At 34.0% G+C, this 21,361-nt stretch overlaps 1 protein-coding gene across 2 annotated transcripts in view; it reads right to left on the bottom strand.

The window, feature by feature from the left end:
- The window catches only part of LUZP2 (leucine zipper protein 2), a 684,014-nt gene that overhangs the window by 201,370 nt on the left and 461,283 nt on the right, over window positions 1-21,361 (bottom strand). For both annotated transcript variants that reach the window (XM_031941821.1, XM_031941822.1), the window contains exon 7: window positions 15,267-15,329. In XM_031941821.1, the coding sequence (XP_031797681.1) occupies window positions 15,267-15,329 (63 nt within the window). The remainder of the gene's footprint in view (window positions 1-15,266; window positions 15,330-21,361) is intronic.

The raw sequence follows: 21,361 nt of genomic DNA, 5'->3' as shown, positions 1-21,361 counted from the left end.
TTAGAACAATAATTAGGAATTACTTTACCAATTAGAAATTATTTATACCAATTTGAAAACTTAAGTGAAACGGAAGAATACCTACAAAAATATAGATCACCCAGATTAGCAGAAGAGGAAATAAATTACTTAAATAGTCCCATTTAAAAAAAAAGAAATAGAACAAGCTATTAATCAACTCTCTAAGAAAAAATCCCTAGGACCAGTTGGATTTACATGTGAATTCTACCAAACATTTAAAGAACAATTAACTCCAATACTATATAAACTACTTGAAAAAATGGGGAATGAAGGACTCCTACCAAATTCCTTTTATGACACAGACAAGGTACTGATACCTAAACCAGGTAGGACAAAAACAGAAGAAGAAAATTATAGACCAATCTCCCTAATGAATATTGATACAAAAATCTTAAATAAAATATTAGCAAAGAGATTACAAAAAATCATCCACAGGATAATACACCATGACCAACTAGGATTTATACCAGGAATGCAGGGCTGGTTCAATATTAGAAAAACTATTGCCATAACTGACTCTATCAATAACCATATTAACAAAAAAAAACATATGATTATCTCAATAGATGCAGAAAAAGCATTTGATAAAATACAACATCCATTTCTATTAAAAACATTTGAGAGTATAGGAATAAATGGACTTTTCCTTAAAACAGTCATTAGCATCTATTTAAAACCATCAGCAAGCATCATATACAATGGGGATAAACTGAAACAATTACAAATAAGATCAGGGGTGAAACAAGGTTGCCCACTATCACCATTACTATAAAATATTATATTAGAAATACTAGCTTTGGCAATAAGAGAAGAAAAATAAATTAATGGAATTAGAGTAGGTAATATGGAAACCAAATTATCACTCTTTGCAAATGATATGATGATATACTTAGAAAACCCTAGAGAATAAACTACAAAACTATTAAAAGTAATCCACAACTTTAGCAAAGTTGCAGCATAGAAAATATATTCACTTAAATCATCAGCATTCTCATACATCGCTAATAATATCCAACAGCAAGAGATGAAAGGAGAAATTCCCCTTAAACTGTTGATAGTATAAAATATTTGGGAATCTATCTGTTAAGGGAAAGTCAGGAAATGTATAAGCAAAACTACAAAACATTTTCCACATAAATAAAGTCAGATCTAAGCAATGGGAAAAATATCAAGTGCTCTTGGATAGGTCGAGCGAAAAGATGACAATACTCCCTAAACTAATCTATTTATTTAATGCTATACCAATCAAACTCCCAGGAAACTATTTTACTGACCTAGAAAAAATAACAACAAAATTCATTTAGAAGGATAAAAGGTCAAAAATTTCAAAGGAATTAATGAAGAGAAAAGCAAATGAAGGTGGCGTAGCTGTACCCTATCTAAAACTATATTATAAAGCAGAAGTCATCAAAATCATTTGGTTCTGACTAAGAAATAGAGAAGTTGATCAGTAGAATAGGTTAGGTTCACAGAACAAAATAGCCAATGACTATAGCAATCTAGTATTTGACAAACCCAAAGACCCCAGCTTTTGGAATAAGAATTCACTATTTGACTAAAACTGCTGGGAAAATTGGAAGCTAGTGTGGCAGAAAGTAGGCATAGATCCACATCTAAAACCATATACCAAGATAAGGTCAAAATGGGTTCATGATCTAGACATAAAGAACAAGATTATAAACAAATTAGAAGAACATAGGATAATTTATCTCTCAAATTTGTGGAGGAGGAAGGAATTTGTGAGCAAAGAAAAATTAGAGATCATTATTGATCACAAAATAGATAATTTTGATTATATTAAGTTAAAAAGTTTGTGTACAAACAAAACTAATGCAGACAAGATTAGAAGGGAAGCAATAAACTGGGGAAAATATGTTTTACATTCAAAAGATTGGATAAAGGCCTCATTTCTAAAACATATAGAGAATTGACTAAAATTTATAATAATTCAACTCATTCTCTAATTGGTAATTGGTCAGAGGATATGAACAGAAAATTTTCAGATGAAGAAATTAAAACTATTTGTAATCACATGAAAAGTTGCTCCAAATCACTATTGATCAGAGAAATACAAATTACGACAACTCTGAAATACCACTACACACCTCTCAGATTGGCTAGAATGACAGGGAAAGATAATGATAAATGTTGGAGGGGATGTTGGGAAACTGGGACACTGATACATTGATGATGGACCTGTGAACGGATCCAGCCATTCTGGAGAGCAGTTTGGAACTGGGCTCAAAAAGTTATCAAACTGTACATAATCTTTGATCTAGCAGTGTTTCCCAAAGAGATCTTAAAGGAGGGAAAGGGACCCACATGTGCAAAAATGTTTGTGGCAGTCCCCTTTGTAGTGGCAAGAAACTGGAAACTGAGCGGATGCCCATCAATTGGAGAATGGCTGAATAAATTGTGGTATATGAATATTATGGAATATTATTGTTCTGTAAAAAACAACCAGCAGGATGATTTCAGAGAGTCCTGGAGAAACTGACATGAACGGATGCTAAGTGAAATGAGCAGAACCAGGAGATCATTATATATGGCAATAACAAGACTATACAATGATCAATTCTGATGGATGTGGCTCTCCTCAATAATGAGATGATTCAGAGCAGTTCCATTTGTGCAGTGACAAAGAGAGCCATCTACACCCAGAGAGAGAACTGTGGGAATAGAGTGTGGAACACAACATAGCATTTTCACTGTCTCTGTTGTTATTTGCTTGCATTTGGTTTTCTTTCTCAGTTTTTCTTTTTCTTTCTTCTTGATGTGATTTTTCTTGTGTAGCAAAATAACTGTATAAATATGTACACATATATTGAATTTAACATGTATTTTAACATATTTAACATATATTGGACTACCTGCCAGCTAGGGGAGGGATGGGGGAAAGGAGGGGAAAAGTTGGACATCAGTGTTGGAAAAATTACCCATGCATATGTTTTGTACTTAGAAAGCTTTAATTAAAAAAAATATATGAATGCCTGGAAATGGAAGTTAGTGTTAATAATAAGAGAAAGTTGATTGATAGGCTGAGTGATTACTTAGTATGTCAGATGATGGCACACATTGCTGGACCTGAAGTCAGGAGATCCTAAGTTCCAATTCAGCATTAAATACTTACAACCATTAGCCTTAGTTTTTTCAATACTAACATGGAGATAATGATATCACCTTCCTAATAAAACTATTATGAGGCTCAAATGTCCCATTTGTAAAACAAAACAAAACAAAACAAAAACAACAAAACCCAGCATAATGCTTGGTACATGGTAAGTGCTATGTAAATGCTTGCTCCTTTCCCTATTTCCAAAAGGAGCAGAGAATTATCTTCATGGTTGGAATGGAATGTTATTTTTTTAGGATTTATGGAAGCCTAAGGAATTACAAGGATAAGAAGGCACAGAGGTGTTGTGATCTGAATCAATGTTGACATATCAGTCTGACAAACTTGATCATATCTTGTATTTTCTTCCCTTATTAGAAAGTAATCTCCTTAAGAACAAAGATTTTCACACTTGTTTATTTTACATTTTCAGCAATTAGTACAGTGACCAATACATAATGAATACTTGATGGATGAGTAAATGCTATTTCTCTATTCATTCACATTCTTATCTAAAAACTAAGAAAAGACAGTAAGCATGAAAGTTATATTGCTTGAGTACTTTGCAACATTCAAAGTTTTTTCCTTATAACAACCTTAAGGAGGTGAGAAGTGCTGGGATGATCATTCTCTGTAAAAATAATGATGCAAGATATTAAAGCTGCTACCAACAGCTCATTCCCACTGGTTCCAGTGCCTACTGTAGAGACATTTTCATTCCATTAAATGCTGGGACAGAAATAACAAGGTCTATTGTACACAAAGTCTATGGATGTTCACTGGAATTTGCAGGCATCAAATTTACTTTGACAACCTACATATTTGGCAGAGAGGCTTTTTTTATTTAAATTGCTCAGAGAAGTGTTTGTTTCTTGCAATTTGCTATATAATTATATTGAAAGATAATTGGTTTCACCTTTTTTTTATTACCAGATTAACAAACAACTTTGTATCTGATCATTGTTGATAAAATTGAGGGGAATGAATTAAATAAATCTATGGATCTATTTTAAATTCAACTCTTGGTAGAGCTAAGTTAAGTATCTCAGTGTATTGCCCTCTCCTCCTTATTCTTCCAAAAAAGTGTTTATGGAAGAACAATAATCTACTCTCATTTTATTAAAATTACAGTTAGCATCACTATTAAGGTAAAAGATTCAGGGAAAGGAGTTATTTTAAAATCTTTTAATTACTGAAATGATTGGATAGTTTCTCCATGTCCCTTCTTTCAATTTTATGTTCATAATAACAATTCAGTTTGAACATGCAGGTTTGTATTGAAATATATCTATATTTTAATTAAAGAAGAAAGCCAATTTAAAAATCCAGTATTTCTAGTATTATACATGCAAAATGCCCAAAATAATTATCTCCTTCAAAAAAAAAAAAATCACTCTCCTTAGCCTAAATAAACTTAAATTTATTTGAGTAAGTTGCTTTTTATAGACCTTCAGAGTTATTTAAGGCGCCTAACATTACAACTGTCTGTGGCTGATAAGAAATGTGGGGCCATTTTAGTAATCATGAACCAGATTAATTGGTTAGACAATTAGAAACAGTAAAAGTAATGTAAATGACCACTTGTTCAAGGCTATTGTGGTAGAAATTGCTGCTCAGCTATGAGTTAAATATCATGGCTCCTGGAGTTTCATTCTAGGTCTTAGAATTGAGAATTTCCTGGAAGAGTGGTTTTCTAATTAATGGAGTCCATCAAATAGCCAGACCATAACAACAGGAAAGCCTTGGCCAAGGCCAGCCAGGACTTTCACTCTCTGGAAGGCACAAAATGAAATGTTTGGTGCATACTGAATTCAGTCTTTAAAACTGTGTTCTTTTTCTTATGTCCAAGTTTCTCTCAAAGACTCAGTTCTTTGAATTTGTTCTTCTTATAGATTGAATCTTCTCCAAGGTCAGTACATACATATTGGGTAAGATATACAGTCAGAATATGACAGATTGTGAGCAATGCTTACCAGAAATGATTTTTGGAGGCTGAAGATTGCCTCCGGAAGAAATGCCTTTCAATTCCATCTGATTTTTGAAGGATATATACCATTTAAAATTGTATCTATGATTATGGGTTTATATCATAACATTAGGCAATGGATAAAGCAGTAGGCTTGAAGTCAGGAAGTTCTAAATTCAAATAGAGCCTCAGACAATTACTAGCTGTGTAAACCTGAGCAAGTCACAACCCACCCCTATTTGCCTCAGTCCTTCTTCTATAAAATGGGGACCCACTGGAGAAAGGAAATCGCAAACAAGCCTAGTATCTTTGCCAAGAAAAATGTCCATGGAGTTAAGACACAACTTGATAACCGAACAACCACCATAACTTTACTAAATTTCTTTTAGACAATGGTACCATTTTTTAAAATATTATGTCATATCACATAAAGAAATGACGATGTTTATTTTTTCTCCCTTCAATTGGAGCTGATTTTAGCTACTTCTTTTAGCTTTCCTTGACCGAAGTCTGGGGGAAAGGACGTGGAAAAATTTTGGTGATCTCAGCCTAATGATTGCTGGGACAATTCTCCTATCCACCAACTACAGATCAAGGTGATTTTGGCAAAAAAAAAGTCGATTTTATTCTTGGGTGTCATTTGCCAATTACTGCAAATATACTCATTTCAGGGGCTTTCTGGAGGAGTGTTTGTTTCCTTATGAATTTATTGTGGATTCCTGGCCAGTTAATCAATTCTCCTAAAGTGTATATCTCCTGTTATTTTCTTTTGCATTTACATCTCCAGCATCATTTAGGCTCAACTTAAATCCCACCTTCCATATGCTCACTCTGTCTTCTGATACCCATAGCACTGTTAGTGCCTTCCTGCTGAGATTACATTTCTTTTACTCTATATCTCCCACATTTGTACAATTATTTGCATGCTGTCTTTACCATTGGGATGTGACTGGCTTTTTTCTTTCTAAATCCCCACAGTGTGTGGTGGTACATAGTAAATATTGAACACAGAGATATTTAACCATTTTTATGTATGGGCCAATTCTGAGATTAATGTGTTTAATCCATAATATAAAATATATGGGATTACAAAGGCAAACAATGGCTATTGATTTTTTCCCTGTAAAGGTTCATGAACCCCACAAAGTCAATTTGTAAACCCAGTGGGAATATATGCCTCCCCCAGGCTAAGAACACATATTTTAGAGCTAGTAAGCTTTAGTAAATAGTAAATGCTGGGGAGAAAAGTATGTTGATAGAAATGATATTTTCATTTTTACCTTGTTGAGTTGTTTTTCAATTGTGTCTGACTCTTTGTGCCCCCATTTGGGTTTTTATTGGCAAAGATTCTGGAGTACTTTGCCATTTCCTTCTCCAGCTTGTTTTATGAATGAAGGAGGAAGGAAGGAAGGGTCACATAGCCAATAAGTGTCTGAGGTCAGAGCTTAATTCAGAAAGAGGGGTCTTCCTGATGCTAACTCTTCTGAAAGCGCTCTAAACAGTGTACCCACCTTGCTACTGATTTTTTTTTCACATGTGCCTTAGGTATCACAAAAAGATATGTGATAAGTATCACCAGAGGATAATCCCTTTTTCATGATGTTATAGGAAAGCATTACTATAAGAATGATATATAATATAAAGATTAGGCACTTCAGAATGTTGTCTCTCCTCTATTTTTCTCCCTTCTTTCCTTCCTTCTTTCCATTCCTTCCTCCCTCCCTTTCTCTTTTCCTTTCTTCCTTCCTTTTTCCCTTCCTTCCATTCTTTTTCACTGTCATTTTTCATGAAGTCATTGATCATTGGTCATTGTTTTTTTGTTGGTTTGCTGGTTTGTTCTCAATTACATGTTTGGTATCAATCATAAAAACGAATCCCAATTTTAAAAAATGAATCCTTCTACCATAATGGAGAATTCATGGAAAAGAGACAGAATAGACAAGGATAGATTTTGTTTAGCAACCTCAGAAGGAACCACCATAACAACACATATTTGTGGGAGCAGTGCCCCAGATTGAAGAATGTCAAAATAATCATATCCAACAGAAAAAAGACCTTCTTGAAGTATTAAGTCAAAATAAGAAAATTTTAGAAACTTCCCAAGCCTCCATCCTTCAAGATTGCCTGCCCTTTGGGGTTGAAACTCGTTTAAATCAAGTAAAGTATACCTTCTAATGAACAAATGGGACCGAAAATGTTTTTGCTCGTTAAAAAGTCAGTGGAATGTACTGATGAGGTAAGTACAAATTAATCAGAAACAGATGCACTAAATTACCTTAAATTACACAAGGGCTTAAAAATTAAGGGGCAAATGTGTGGTTGAATACCCTTAATGGTAGTTCAAAATGCTTAGAAAATATTCTGATACTTGTTGATCTTAATGCTTAAATTTTCATTAAAGGAAATCCAAAGGGACCAAGTAAAATAAATTGTAGACCATATCTTCAAACATGACAAGAGAAATTTAATAATGCTGTCAACTTTGAAAGATCATGATTTAAAATGATTCCCCTGCCTGAAAATTGTACCCAGTGTGTCACCCCAAGAGCATGCCAAATTAGATCAGAATTTTAAATCTCTTGAAATAAGTTTACATTATAGAAACACAAAATGGCAACAATTATCCAATTCACACAATGACTAATAATGCCAAGTAAAATTTACATCAAGGTCTTCTCAATGTCTTCAATTCAAATTTAGAAGTTAGGTGATGGCCAGTGAAAAGGCAAGGCAGGCAATTAGTGATAGTGGAAAGGAGGATGGATCAAGAATCAACAGAATTGAATAACAGTTACAGCTCTGCAGGTTAATTAGCAATGTAGGCAATTTTTGTTGGGAATTTGCCTTTCTAGTTGTCTTGGACAATTATAATTATAAATCACCACCTATTAACCCTCTAACTATTTGAAGAAGAGAAAAATAATTTATTTTGTTTCTTCTCAGCTCCAACTCAAAGAGTAAATCTTGAAATGGTAGGCAACAATAAATGACAGCACTGAAGAGACAGCTTTCTGTTATCTTAATTCAAAATGACTTGACCTTTGATAAGGGATGACTCCAGTCTGACAATGAGCTTGGAATGCAGAAAGGGAAAGAGCACCTCTAATTCAAATGATGTGCTAATAATCTGATCACAGAAATATTGGTGAAGGGTTAATTGCATGCAATCAGACTAGATGAGAAATAGTGGAGAGAACTTTGAAGATTGTGATGTATTTGGAGCTCTATCCTAGCCCTTATTCTGGAGACTCTGAGTCTCCAGTATTCCAATAAGTACCAGTACTGTTCTATTCTTTCAAAAAAAAAAAAAGAGCAGCAGTGTTTTTGTATCATTTTTAGTATTTTTTGCTTTGTTTTGTTTCCATAGGTTCAACTGGACCTAAGGAAAATATAGATAAGTATTCTATTCATATCTTCTTTTCAGAAAGACAAGTTGGTCCTTGTATTTAAAGAGATCATTATGAATTATAGTCCTAATTTGCAGAAATGATTTTTATGTTTTTTCATATTTCTGAACTAGGTTTTTTCAAAATTCCAGTTTTGCAAATTCTCACTATGCATTTCTCTAACTTTCTAAATAAAACTGTTGTTTATTTAATGGAATTCAGAAAGTTTAATATCCTCTTGTACACCACCTAAGATTTTGGGAGGTTACCAATACATACTTCTGTTCTCTATTCAAATAAAGATACACTATTATCTCTAAGAAACTTTTTTTTTTTTATTTCAAATGTCTTAAAAGCCTATAATTTTAGGAACAGGAATCTCATGATGCTTAAGTCATCACCACAAAAAATCTTCCCAAAGTATTTCCATGCACATCATGAGGAGAAATGTGAGTATTTTAAGGACTCCCTTTTGCCAGTGTATAGGCAGCAGTATACTGAGAAAGTACAAATACTGATATCCATGAAACAGAAAATAAAGATGGCAGAAAGATGAGATATATTCTTTCCTGTTTTAGCAAGTTACCCTGGTTCTATAAGCCTATGTCAGCAGAGCAGAAACACTGGCAGTTTGTGTCAAGCTTGAAAGACTTTAAGGATGTACCCAGTTGTAGAGGGCTGAAATTCTGTATGATTGATTTAAACAAGGTATTAACTCAGTGGAATTGATAAGACAAGGGTCATCTAGTTTAGCATGGTGATTAATAGTTCTCTAGTTCAGTACGATTGAATTAATCTTACAACAAATAATGGTTCCCTAGTGGTATAATGATTGGCTTTTACTCAGTATGATGAATGGATTTAACTATAATAGAGTATTTAAGAGGCCAGAGTCAGACCTAGAGGGGGACTGGAACAGACTCGGGGAAGACAGAGGACTGGAGGCTAGAGCACAGGCTCCCGGACTCAAGGAGACTTCAAGACAGAGACCATTATTGTGGTCCTCCTGCCTCCCCCACAGAAACCAAGACACATTCTGGAGGACCTCCAGAAAGCTAGCCCCTCCTATTTATTCTTTCTGTCTCTGTGTGTGACTCTGTCTGTCAGTCTCTGTCTCTCTCACTCTCTGTCTCTCCCTGGCTCTGTTTCTGTCTCTGTCTTTGTATGTCTCTGTCTCTCTCTCTTCCCCAGCCATTGCCTTCCTTCCTCTATCTTTCTTCCATGTCTCATGGAGACTATTTATTAAGACAAAAAGGGGTGGGTTAGGGAGATTAAACAGTAGAGACTGAACCCTTCAACTGAAAATAAGCATGATATAGTAGAATTGAACACTTCTTGTCAAGAGAGAATTGAGTTCAACCTTCTCAGAACAGTAAGTAGTCTTGTTGGAAAAGGCAATTTTTTAATTCCTTTCAGCCACTGTTTTCTCATATATAAAACTAAGATAATATTGATTCTACTTCTTTGCAACAGTATATTACATCCGTTATAGTGGGACAATGGACAGGCCTGGAGTCAGGAATACTCGAGGTTAAATCTAGCTTCAGATATAGAGACTGTGGGCAAGTTTTTTTTTTTATTTCTGATTTTTTTCTCATTTTTATTCATCAATAAAAAGGAACTAATAACAGCACCTACCTCCAAGGGTTACAGTAAGAATCAAATAATATAACAACTGTAAAGTATTTAGCAAAGTGACTGACACATAGGAAGCAATATGTGCTAATTATTACAACTATTATGAAATTATTAATATTATTATCTATAAAATAAGTGGGCTGAACACTCTGGTGTAGTATGTTTAAAAGATAGGATCACATATAATAGCACAGAATATGATACAATAGAATGTCTCTATATAGATACATGTATGTGGAGAGACATTTGTGCATGTATGTATCTTGTATGTATACAACATAGCTTAAAACCACCCTAGAACACTTGGTACAACCTATATAATTGTCCGTTACTAATTTTGTTATATTCTTCCTATGATTTTATCATAGTGGGTAAATCTACTGTGGGAATTTCTTCCAGACTTTAATTTATAGTCATATAGAGAGTTGCCCAGAAAACTGCTAAGTGGAGTGAGTTTTCCTTGGTCACATAGCTGGTATCTGTCAGCTGGGCTTGGAGCCTAAATTTTTCTGGCTAGCTCTCGATTCCCTGTGCCATTTTGTCTATTTATTCAACATCAGCAACAGCAATCCTTCTCCTCAAATTTAAAAATTGTTGAATGAATATTACTGTTCTACAATTTGATTGCAAGTTCCTTGAGGTCAGGGACTTTTTTAAAAGACTACAAATATACTGTTTGACTCATAGCAATAACAATAATAACTCAAATGTATATGATATTTTATGTGTTTACAAAGTATTTTTATAACCAACAAGTCATTACTCCCATTTTATAAATACAGACACTAAGGTTTACTAAGATTTTAGGAGTACTTAATATCAATACTTTCAATCTTTATTAAAAAGTAATAATAAGAATAATTTAAAATTGACATATATCTTGATATTCATACACATTTCCTCCTCCACACATACTTCTGAGTCTTTGCATAGGTGATCCTTATGTCTAGATTGCTTTCCCTTCTTACTTCCATCTCTACAAAAATCCCTATTTTTCTGAGGGTTCTCAAGTGCCATGTTCTGTATCAGGCCTTTTCTGATCTCTTAAGTTACAAATGTTTTCCTCTCAGAAATTATTTTATATACTGTTAAATTCAGTTATATCTGCAGTTACAATTTCCCCTGTAGAATGCCAGCTCCTTGAGGTTATTAGCTTTGTATTTTTAGCACTTAACTACAGTGCTCTCAACACCTTATAGGAGCTTATCAATACTTGTGAAATTGAATTCAAATGTATTAATATCCTCTAATAGCAACTGCTTAATGAACTGACAGAGAAAGGAGTAGGGTTCTATTTCCTCTGCCAATCTAGTTTGGCAAAGTCTAATTTGTGTAAACTTCCTTACTTATTCCCAAAGCCTCTGACTCTCATTTGGATGGGAACTACCAGATGACATTTAACATCAAACTTGGACTCCATGCTAATTTCCAATTTGGATTCCTCTGGGCTTCCCTCCCATGAACTAGGCCACCAGAGGAAAATCTCCTGGCTTCCTTAGAGAGTTGGCCAAAGCTTGGATTAAGAATCCAATGATGGTAGTGCTTCTTGGAGTCCTTCTGAAATGCTAAAAAGCTAGAACTGGGTAGGGGGGTTGGGGAGGATCCAAGACATAAAACATTAGCTCCAAAGAGAATCAAGTTCCCATTACAGAGGCTGTCCAAACTGTCCTAGGTCAGTTTTGAGCTATACTTTATACATACACAAATATGTGAACACATCTATGTGCATTCCTGAACATATGCATACATATGCAGGTGTGGAGATATTTTATTGTATCATAATCTACTATGTAATATTATATATGTCTTATTGTATATAACATAGCTATCCTATTATAACTAACCTTGTCTTCTAAGTGAACAATAATGGAAGTCAGACCACTTGTTTTATAGCCAACAATCACTATGATCCCCTAACTACTGCACAGAGAGAGCAAGTGTTAAAGTTGGTCCCTCCCCTGAAGCAGAGAGCCAGGACTGAGCAACATTAATAAAGAAAACAAATTTATCATCTGGCTTTGCAATTGTCAGCCTACCATTTATTCCAACCACAGAGGGCTTAGTTCATAGACATCTATCCTACTTCTGGCTATGTTAATCAACTCCAGATAGCATCAAGTCACAGCAGTGGTAAGACTGAAGAAAAAATATTCCCAAATAGGCTATAATTTTCTCTTTTATGACTCAATCCAAGGGTCCACAAACAATAAATAAAATAATAATGAACAGTTGCCAACCTGTATATAAGAGTTTAAGGTTTGGGATATTCTGTATATATCATAGTAGAAGGTGGTGAACTTCAATCAGATAAAACTAAGTTGAATCCTACCACAAATAATTACCAGCTTTTCGACCCTGACCAAGGCAATTAAAGTTTTTGACCTTCAGTCCCTTCCTCTATAAGAGGAATGGGTTTTACTTGGTTACCTCATTTTGCTCATCTGTAAGTAAAGGTTATGGACTCAATGACCTCGGAACATTCTCTCTCTCTCTCTCTCTCTCTCTCTCTCTCTCGCTCTCGCTCTCGCTCTCGCTCTCTCTTGCTCTCTCTCGCTCTCATTCTCGCTCCCAGAATCGATGACTACGTTTAATGTTATAGCAGCAGATATATCAAAGTTACTACATGCTATGGATGTCAGCTTCCCAGACGCTGTTACTTTTTGGGCCCTTTCTTGTTATTTTTTTGTTTAGATTCCTAAGACAGAGAATTTCCCTTCTGCCTTTCACCATTTCTACTTGACTTCTTTGCTCATTCCACTGCACATTTATGCCATCTATTTTAAATATGAAAGAGTAATAATCAAGAACAATCCATAATAGGTATTTTAGCTTCTGGAGCAAAGGGGGAGAACAAGATGCATGCAGCAAGAAAGATTCAATATTAAGTGATGACCTCAGTGGATATTTGGTTCATCCAGGGACATGAGTATGTTCTTTCATATTTTGGCTTCCTGAGATGAAGCCTTAGTCATAAATAGATATGAATTTGGTCAGGTATCCAAAAAGTTAAGCATTCCTCATCTAGTCAGTATTTATTGAATCATGAATCTTTCTACTATCAGAAACTAGCCTGCATTTGATTCCCCGCTAAATAATATGATAAATAGTATGACATGATAAACAGAATTTGAACTTTTCTTTCAAAATTAATTGGCCAAGTAACATTAAGCAAATCCTATAAACTTTCTCATCCTCATTTCCTTCATCTCTGAAATGGGGATATCAAAAACAAAAATACATATCAAGTTATTGGCAAGTTACTCCAAAGTGCAATTGAAATATATATATATATATATATATATATATATATTACAATCATAAAGTACCTTATGATTAGGCAGTATGTGTTAAAGCACTAAGTATGAAGCATAATGAGGGAAAATGTCAGCTATTTTTGAATAGAAATTAATAATAGATAAGGAGTGTTAATTCTCTCTACTTTCCACCACCACTTATTAGAATCACAGAGCTGGGGAGATTTTCAGAGATTGCCTCAAATGGTATTCCCTGTAGCAATGTCCCTTCCATGTAATTAGCAAACTTCAGTTTGCAGATCTCCAACAAGAAGGACCTCACCACTTCCAATGTTTCTTCTAATTTATGAAATAATCTTTCTTAAAGTTCAGGGGGTAGAGAGAAAGAGGTTCTGCAGAAACTAATTAAGGCCCTGTCCCAACATGATTTTAAGCTTAGCCCTGATGAGATATCAATTTGGCCATTTGGAGTGGTTTGGGTAATAATAAACCAGAACAATTTGAGACTAGGCTGGATTGAAGGAAATGCCTAGAGATTGTTCCTCTGCCTCTTAGGCCGCTTAGCTTTTTTTGAAACACAATTAAAAACCTTTCCCAATTCTCTCTCCCAGTTATCCTCCCCTCACTTTGAAATTAGCTTGAATATATTTTGCTTTTAAATGCAAAATACAAATAAAAAGAAACAACAGGGCATAGCTTCTAAAGAATTACACTCTAACATAGGAAGAACTGGATTCAAATCTCTCTCCTGATTAGGTGGGTAAGGGTTTTAACATCTCAAATGTAGGTAGTTAATGTAATCTCAAACCCTTTCCAGAACAAAACAATGTACATGCCACATGATATTTTCTCTTATAAGATTTTCTAGGAAAGGATAGTTGTTTTGTCATTTCCTTCTACAGCTCATTTTACAGGTGGGGAAATTGAGGCAAACAGGGTTAAGTGATTTTGTCACCTAGAGTAGGCAACTGAGGCCAGATTTGAACTCAAGAAGATGTGTCTTTCTGATTCCATGCTCAGTGATCTCTCCACTATGTCATCTATCTGCCATATCTGTTTATTCGAATGAAAATGACTCAAGGGTAGAGACAATTTTATTTTTGTCTTTATGCTCATACTATGTGACAGTAGAATTATTACTCAGATCTCATTTTCAGACTGTTAGTTACAGAACAGACAATGCATATTTGTGAAGGTCATTCTTGCAATCATAGTTAAAGACCCAAAATATTACAATATCATATATATGAACATATCTCTGTATATATGTACATACAAATATATATATATATATGTATAGATATATAAATATATATAGTAGATATACATATCCTAAACATATACACACACATGCACATGCACTTATGTGTGTGTGTGTGTGTGTATATGTTATGTGTGTACAAGCATAACATATGGTAGATATTTATAAATGTTTGGTAAATCGTATTGGGTTTAGAAAATATTTGATGGAAACATGCTTGCTCTTAATGGTTCCTAATTCCAATTATACATATATAGACACACATGTACCAATGTATATACTCGTATGCATTAAGAACAGAAACATTTATGTGGATACACAATACAGAGAGAATACATGTTTTTAAATGCACATTATATTCACAGCTAGTACAGTATATTAGATGTTTGTAAATGTTTGCTAAATTGAATTTAGAAAGCATTATCAGTGGAAACATGTTTGCCCTTAAATATCCCTAACTCTAATTATCTTAACAAGGAAATTATGGTCCACTTTATGTTATAAATGTAGTTACAATCTCACTGAATGACTTTGATGGTTCATTTACTCTATGAAAATACATGTGCCAGCAATAAAACGAAAACAAAAAAATTGAAAAAATAAAACAGTGACAAATAGAGAGACTCACCTTGAAAATCAAGTCCTTTTTTCCATAGCGCAGCTCCTTCAATTGGGCTTGGATCTTTTTGGACTGCAAGAGCAGAATAATAGATTTGTTCCTTAAATCATTTACATTTTAGAACACACAGACAAAAATACAATCATCTCAAACAATAGTTTCCCAGTAAATGAGATGCCAAAATCAAACTAAGTTAAAAAAAAATAGTGGGGGTCAGATTCGGGTAGGGACAATCATATAACATGACAAGGAGAGAGACATCTCAGATGAATTTAGAACACATAGAAACATCATTTCAATTGTGATGAGTAGCAGCCCCAGAGAGACAGCATAATTCAAATGCTACATGCTCCTAGTGACCTTCCTTATTCCCTTTAGTTATAACACTCTCTCCTTTTTGAAATAATCTTACATTGTATTTATAGTTTATATTTCCTTCCTTCCTTGCTGGCTTGCTTGTTTCCTTTTTTTCTTCCTTCTTTCCCTCCCTTTTTTCCTTCCTTTCATTCCTTCCTTCTTTCCTCCCTTATTTCGTTTCTTCCATTCTTTCTTCCCTCCCTCCTTCCTTCCTTCTTTCTTTGTCTCTGTCTCTGTCTCTCTCTGTCTCTCTCTCTCTCTCTCTCTTCTCTCTCTCTCTCTCTCTCTCTCTCTCTCTCTCTCTCTCTCTCTCTCTCTCCTCCCCCCTCCTTCCTCTGCACATACCCAGCACAGATGCAAATAAATCATAGATCATTAAAAATGTTTGTTGGCTTGAATTGCATAATTAGAGGACTTCTATTCTTTCCCTCTGCTTTGCTTAATCAGCTATTCAGACAGACTATATAGTTTTATGAGCTAGATATAACTATGGCAGCTTTAGATCAATACTCATAAGAAATTTGATTGATGTCTTGGCTTTTTTTTTTCCTTTAGGAGATGAAATGTTAAACAAGCATTTGCTAATTTTAAAAATAGGTGTTTTACATTATATATATGTATATGAGCACATATATATATTTATTGCACATATATATCTACATATACACATATATAAACATATTTATATAGCACTTGCTATGTGCCAGCTATTTTGCTAAACATTGTAAACATTATCTCATTTGATCACCACAATCACCGTGGGAGGTAGTTGCTATTATTACCCCATTTTACTGATGAGGAAAATGAAGCAGATAGAAGTGAAATGACTTGCCCACAGTCATACAGCTAGTAAGTGTCTGAGATCATATTGAACTCTGCATTTTCTGAATCCAGGCCAAGTAGTAACTATAAGAAGCCCTGTGTGGAGATTAATTGAGAATGAAGTATATTTATAAATGGAAGATACTAAACATAGAAGTTTTGAAGAAATTTAGCTAAAAAGCTTCAGCAGGAGACTAAACAACTTAATAGGGAACTTACATCAGAAGAGATGATTGGCTATATCTTGAGACAAGATGATTGTGAAATACATACATTTATGTATATGTGAATGAATAATGCAAAAGGGAAGAAATTGAGGGAAAACATAATTATATTAATCCATAACTGATTTAAGTAAAGATAAGAAACTTGGATAATTTAATGCCTTAACTTCCTAGTAAGTGCTTGATTGTGGGAGGCAGGAAATGACAAATGAGAGAAAAGCTTGGACTTTCAGTCAGGAAGACCTGAGTTCAAAGCACACATTAGGAGCTTATAATCTGTATGACCTTGTAAAGGTAATTTCATCCTTTTTAGAATATGCTTCATTTTTAGCAGGTTTTTTTTTGGTTTTGTTTTGTTTTATGAATTTAGAACTCCCTAATCCTAGAATAAATTAAGAAGTCCACTGTTCTCTCCTAAATAGGGGAATAAGTCTATGATAATTTAAATTATCTAGTCATAAAGGCAGAGCAATCTCTCTTGAAGGTACAAAAGGAATGATGATACCTAGCAGAGGGAATTTAAGAGAATAAAAAAGAAATGTTTGTTGAGTTTTAGACACAGAAAGCATTATTGTTGTGACTTAAGGTGTCAGTTCTGTATAGCAGAAAGACCATTAACTCTGGAGTGGACTCTAATCTAGTTGCCCTAATTAGCAATTGAATTCAAATCCCACTTTTGATATTTTATTATCTATGAAAACTTTGATAAGATACTTCCATCAGCCTTAGCTTTTTCACCTATAACATAATTACTGAATTAAAGGGTCTCTTAGTTCAACTAATTTAAGTCTCTTGAAATCCTTTCCATTTATACATTTGTGACTTTATAGCAGGTTATTTCATATTTCTGTCACTTCTCTATAATCCTCAGTTTCCAAACCTATGGCATCCTTTGCAGGTCTACAATTCATTGATTCCAAGATCCTAACAACAAAGAAAATTGAAATTTTATAGATATACAACAATTATTTTGCAATCATTTCATTGGATAAAAGATGCCAATAGAGTATAAAACAAAAGGCACCATCACTGATTTACTACTTAGAGGCTTAGGTATCACAAAATTGGGTGCTTCAGAAAACTACCTGTGGTTTTCAAAACTATGAATTATAATGCACCAGGAAATTCTCTGATGCATCAGAAAGAATGGAGACCCTAGGCACATTGCTGAACGTTTGGAATAAATCAATCCAGATTTGTACCTCAACGAGTCAGTAATTGCTGTTTCTGACAAATTAGTTAAATGCTTTGCAGTTTCCCTGAGTGTGGTTTTTCTATTTTCCTTGAAGTAGTTGGCAAGTATGAATAGTGATATATAAGAGATAACAAAACCAGAAACCCATATTGCACTTGCCTGGCTGAATGATGGCCTTTCCTAGTCAGTGGGCATAGATACACACACAGATGTACATGCCTTAATTTAAAGATCCTTTTAAGGAAAGGCTTACCCCTAACTCTCCCAAAAAGAGAGAGAGAGAGAGAGAGAGAGAGAGACCGACAGACAGAGACACAGAGAGACATAGAGACATAAAGACAGAGGCAGAGAAACAGAGAGAGATAGAGAGAGACAATTCAACAGGGCCATTATTGTCGTGGTTGCCAGCTCCAGAAAGATGATTTGCAATCTCTTCCTGCTGCTTCAATATGCTGTTCAGGATTCCTCTGGTGCCAACAGTCTCCTAGGTAAACATGAATTTCTGTTTCCACTTGGCTTAAAAAATGTATACACTAGCACCTTATGTATTCTGAATCACTAGGGAAATGAGCTGTGCCATAGAAATGAATATTCTAACATAAACCTATGAATTTAAGTGCCAAAATGTTATTTACTTATGAGAAGCACTGGGACAATTTGGCTAAAGTACTACCTAGAATTGGAAAACTTGGGTTCAAACCCCACATCAGATATTCATTATCATTGTGACATTTTTTCAGATTCAGTTTTCCCACTAAAAAAAATATGGATTATAGCAACAGGGTCGTGAGGAACAAATAAAATTACATGTGTAAAATGTTTTAGACCTTAAAGTGTTATGCACACATATGTGTATATATATTTATATATATATATATATGTATATATATATACACGTCTATAAACATATATATGCATACATATACAAATATGCATGTATATATAAACAATGCATATATACATATATCTGTTATTAATAGCTAATTGATATTATTATGATAAAATATTTTGGCATTGTAAATAGAGCAATAGACTTGGAATCAGGAAGAAATGGGTTCAAATCTCTCCACAAATACTTTCTAGTTGCATGATCCTAAATAAAAAATTTCAACCCTGAGCCTCAGTTTCCTCATATAAAGAAAGAAGATTAAAAATATTTGTACTTTTAGGGGAAGGGAGGGAGAAAAATTTGGAATACAAGGCTTGCATGGATGAATATTAAAAACTATCTTTGCATATATTTTGAAAATAAAAAGCTATTAAATTAAAAAAATGCACTTGGATCAAGTTTGTTCCGAGGTACAAATGAAATAATGTATTTAAAGGTCACAAAAACATTAAATCACTATATAAGTGTTATTAATACTTATTAGAAGCCTATGCTCTATTTTTCAAGATTTTATTTATTAATTTTTTAAATGCACATTGCTTTATGATTCATGTTGGGTGAGAAAAATCAGAACAAAAGGGAAAAACCATAGGAGAGGAAAAAAAATCAGAAAAAAGTGAACATAGCATGTGTTGATTTGCATTCAATCTTCATAGTTCTCTTTTTGGATACAGATCTTCTCTTAATTCTCAATAAGGTTCAAAAAAAATTCAAGGACAAGATAGCATTTTGATGTTCTATGTTTTATGTATTATTGCACAAGTAGGAAAAATTAGCTGTTTTCTCTGCTTTTATAAAGCTATTGGGAAGTTATTTATTATTATTATTTGTTGTCCAGTCATTTTAATCATGTCTGTTTCTCTGTGACCCCATTTGGAGTTTTCTTGGCAAAGATACTGCAGTGGTTTGCCTTTTCCTTCTCCCAGTTCATTTTACAGATGAGGAAATTGAGGCAGAATTACATGACTTAACCAGGTTCACCTAACTAGTAAATGTCTGAAGGACTAGGATTGGAATTCAAGTCTTTTTGACTCTTCTACTGTGTCCCCTAGCTGCCTTATCCTCATTATTATTATTATTGATTATTACTATTGTTACCAGGTTACTGAAAACTTTACAAAATTAAATATACATATAAATATATATATATACATGTATACTTTTAAAAATACTAAGGATATTATGTATCATTTAATTTTTGGCTGATAAGTCCTATGGATGATTATCATAGACAGACTACTATGCCATCATGGACCATTAAGTTAATATTGTTCAGTAAATTTGTCATTTCTGACTCTTCGTAACCTCATTTGGGGTTTTCTTAGCAAAAATACTGGAAGGGCTTGCTATTTCTTTTGCCAGCTCATTTTACAGATGAGAAAACTGAGGCAAATGGGATGAAGTGACTTGCCAGGGCATGAGTCTAGATTTGAATTGAAGAAGATGAGCATTCCATTTTCAGGCCCAACACTCTATCCAGTGTGCATTGAGTTATGTTTGTCTGGAATAGGTACACAAATGTGTATATGTGTGTTTGGGGAGGTTTAGGGGGTGTGGGTATGTCCAATCCATAAATTTGACAAATACATTTTCATTCTTTCTTGTAATTATCAGATTATGACTTCTCATCACTCTACTCCTTTCTAATTTAATGTTTGGATTTTTCCAAAGGGCTCCGATATCACACTGTTGAATTTGTGAAAACTGCAATATAAATAAGAATTACTAGATTCTAAATGCAGATTGATAGGGAACCTTTCTGAGTGAAATTTATGATCTTTCGAATATGGTCTTTGCAATAACCATTTTGAGGCCTTTAGTATCTGGCTTTTTTTTCAGATTCTCACCAACATTTTGTATAGCTGTAAAATGCTGGATAGGTAACCAAGAGAAAAGTAAGAGATTACTGTTAGGATTTGAATGTGAATTCTAAGTGTGATTAACTTCAGCATCAGATTCTTATTTTATATTGTGTAATACGCTCATAAGAGAGACAGCCAGAGACACAGAGAAAACCAGAGAGACAAAGATATACAATTTGATTCTGACTGCTAGGGATACCCACATGACAGATGGGATGGAGACCAATAGCTATAATCCATGTACTGGAATATCAATTTTTTGTTTAAATCCAAAACATTTGAACAGTTTCTGAATCTTAGGTATGATACTCAAAAATAAAAATAGCACTCAGCACTAAAATATGAAACATCCTGAGATTAATAATACTGATAATGCATTTGTGTATTCTGAAAAGAATTGAGAAAAAAAAGTCCTCTCAAGCCGAATCAAGGCAAGGTACTGGTCATCAATTTCTTTTTAACTAATTGTGATAACCACTTTATTAACATATTTTTCAGATTTTTTTGGGTGGGAGGCAGCTTTACACAATGGCTGGTTGCAGAAATTGAGGATGTTTAGTCTAAAGAAAAGGTTTAGTGTGGCGTGATCTCAATCTTCAGATATTTAAATACTTCTCATATGGAAGAGGGATGAGGATTGCTCTGTTTGGAACCAGAGGTCCGAACTAGGAGTAATATTTTTCAACTTTTTTCTTTTAAAAATATTCATTTAATATTTCCCCAGTTACAATCAAAACAATTTTATATTTGTTTTT

This window comes from Sarcophilus harrisii, chromosome 6, assembly GCF_902635505.1.
Source record: "Sarcophilus harrisii chromosome 6, mSarHar1.11, whole genome shotgun sequence".
Classification (NCBI taxonomy): domain Eukaryota; kingdom Metazoa; phylum Chordata; class Mammalia; order Dasyuromorphia; family Dasyuridae; genus Sarcophilus; species Sarcophilus harrisii.
This window is presented reverse-complemented; position numbering and strand designations above follow the sequence as displayed.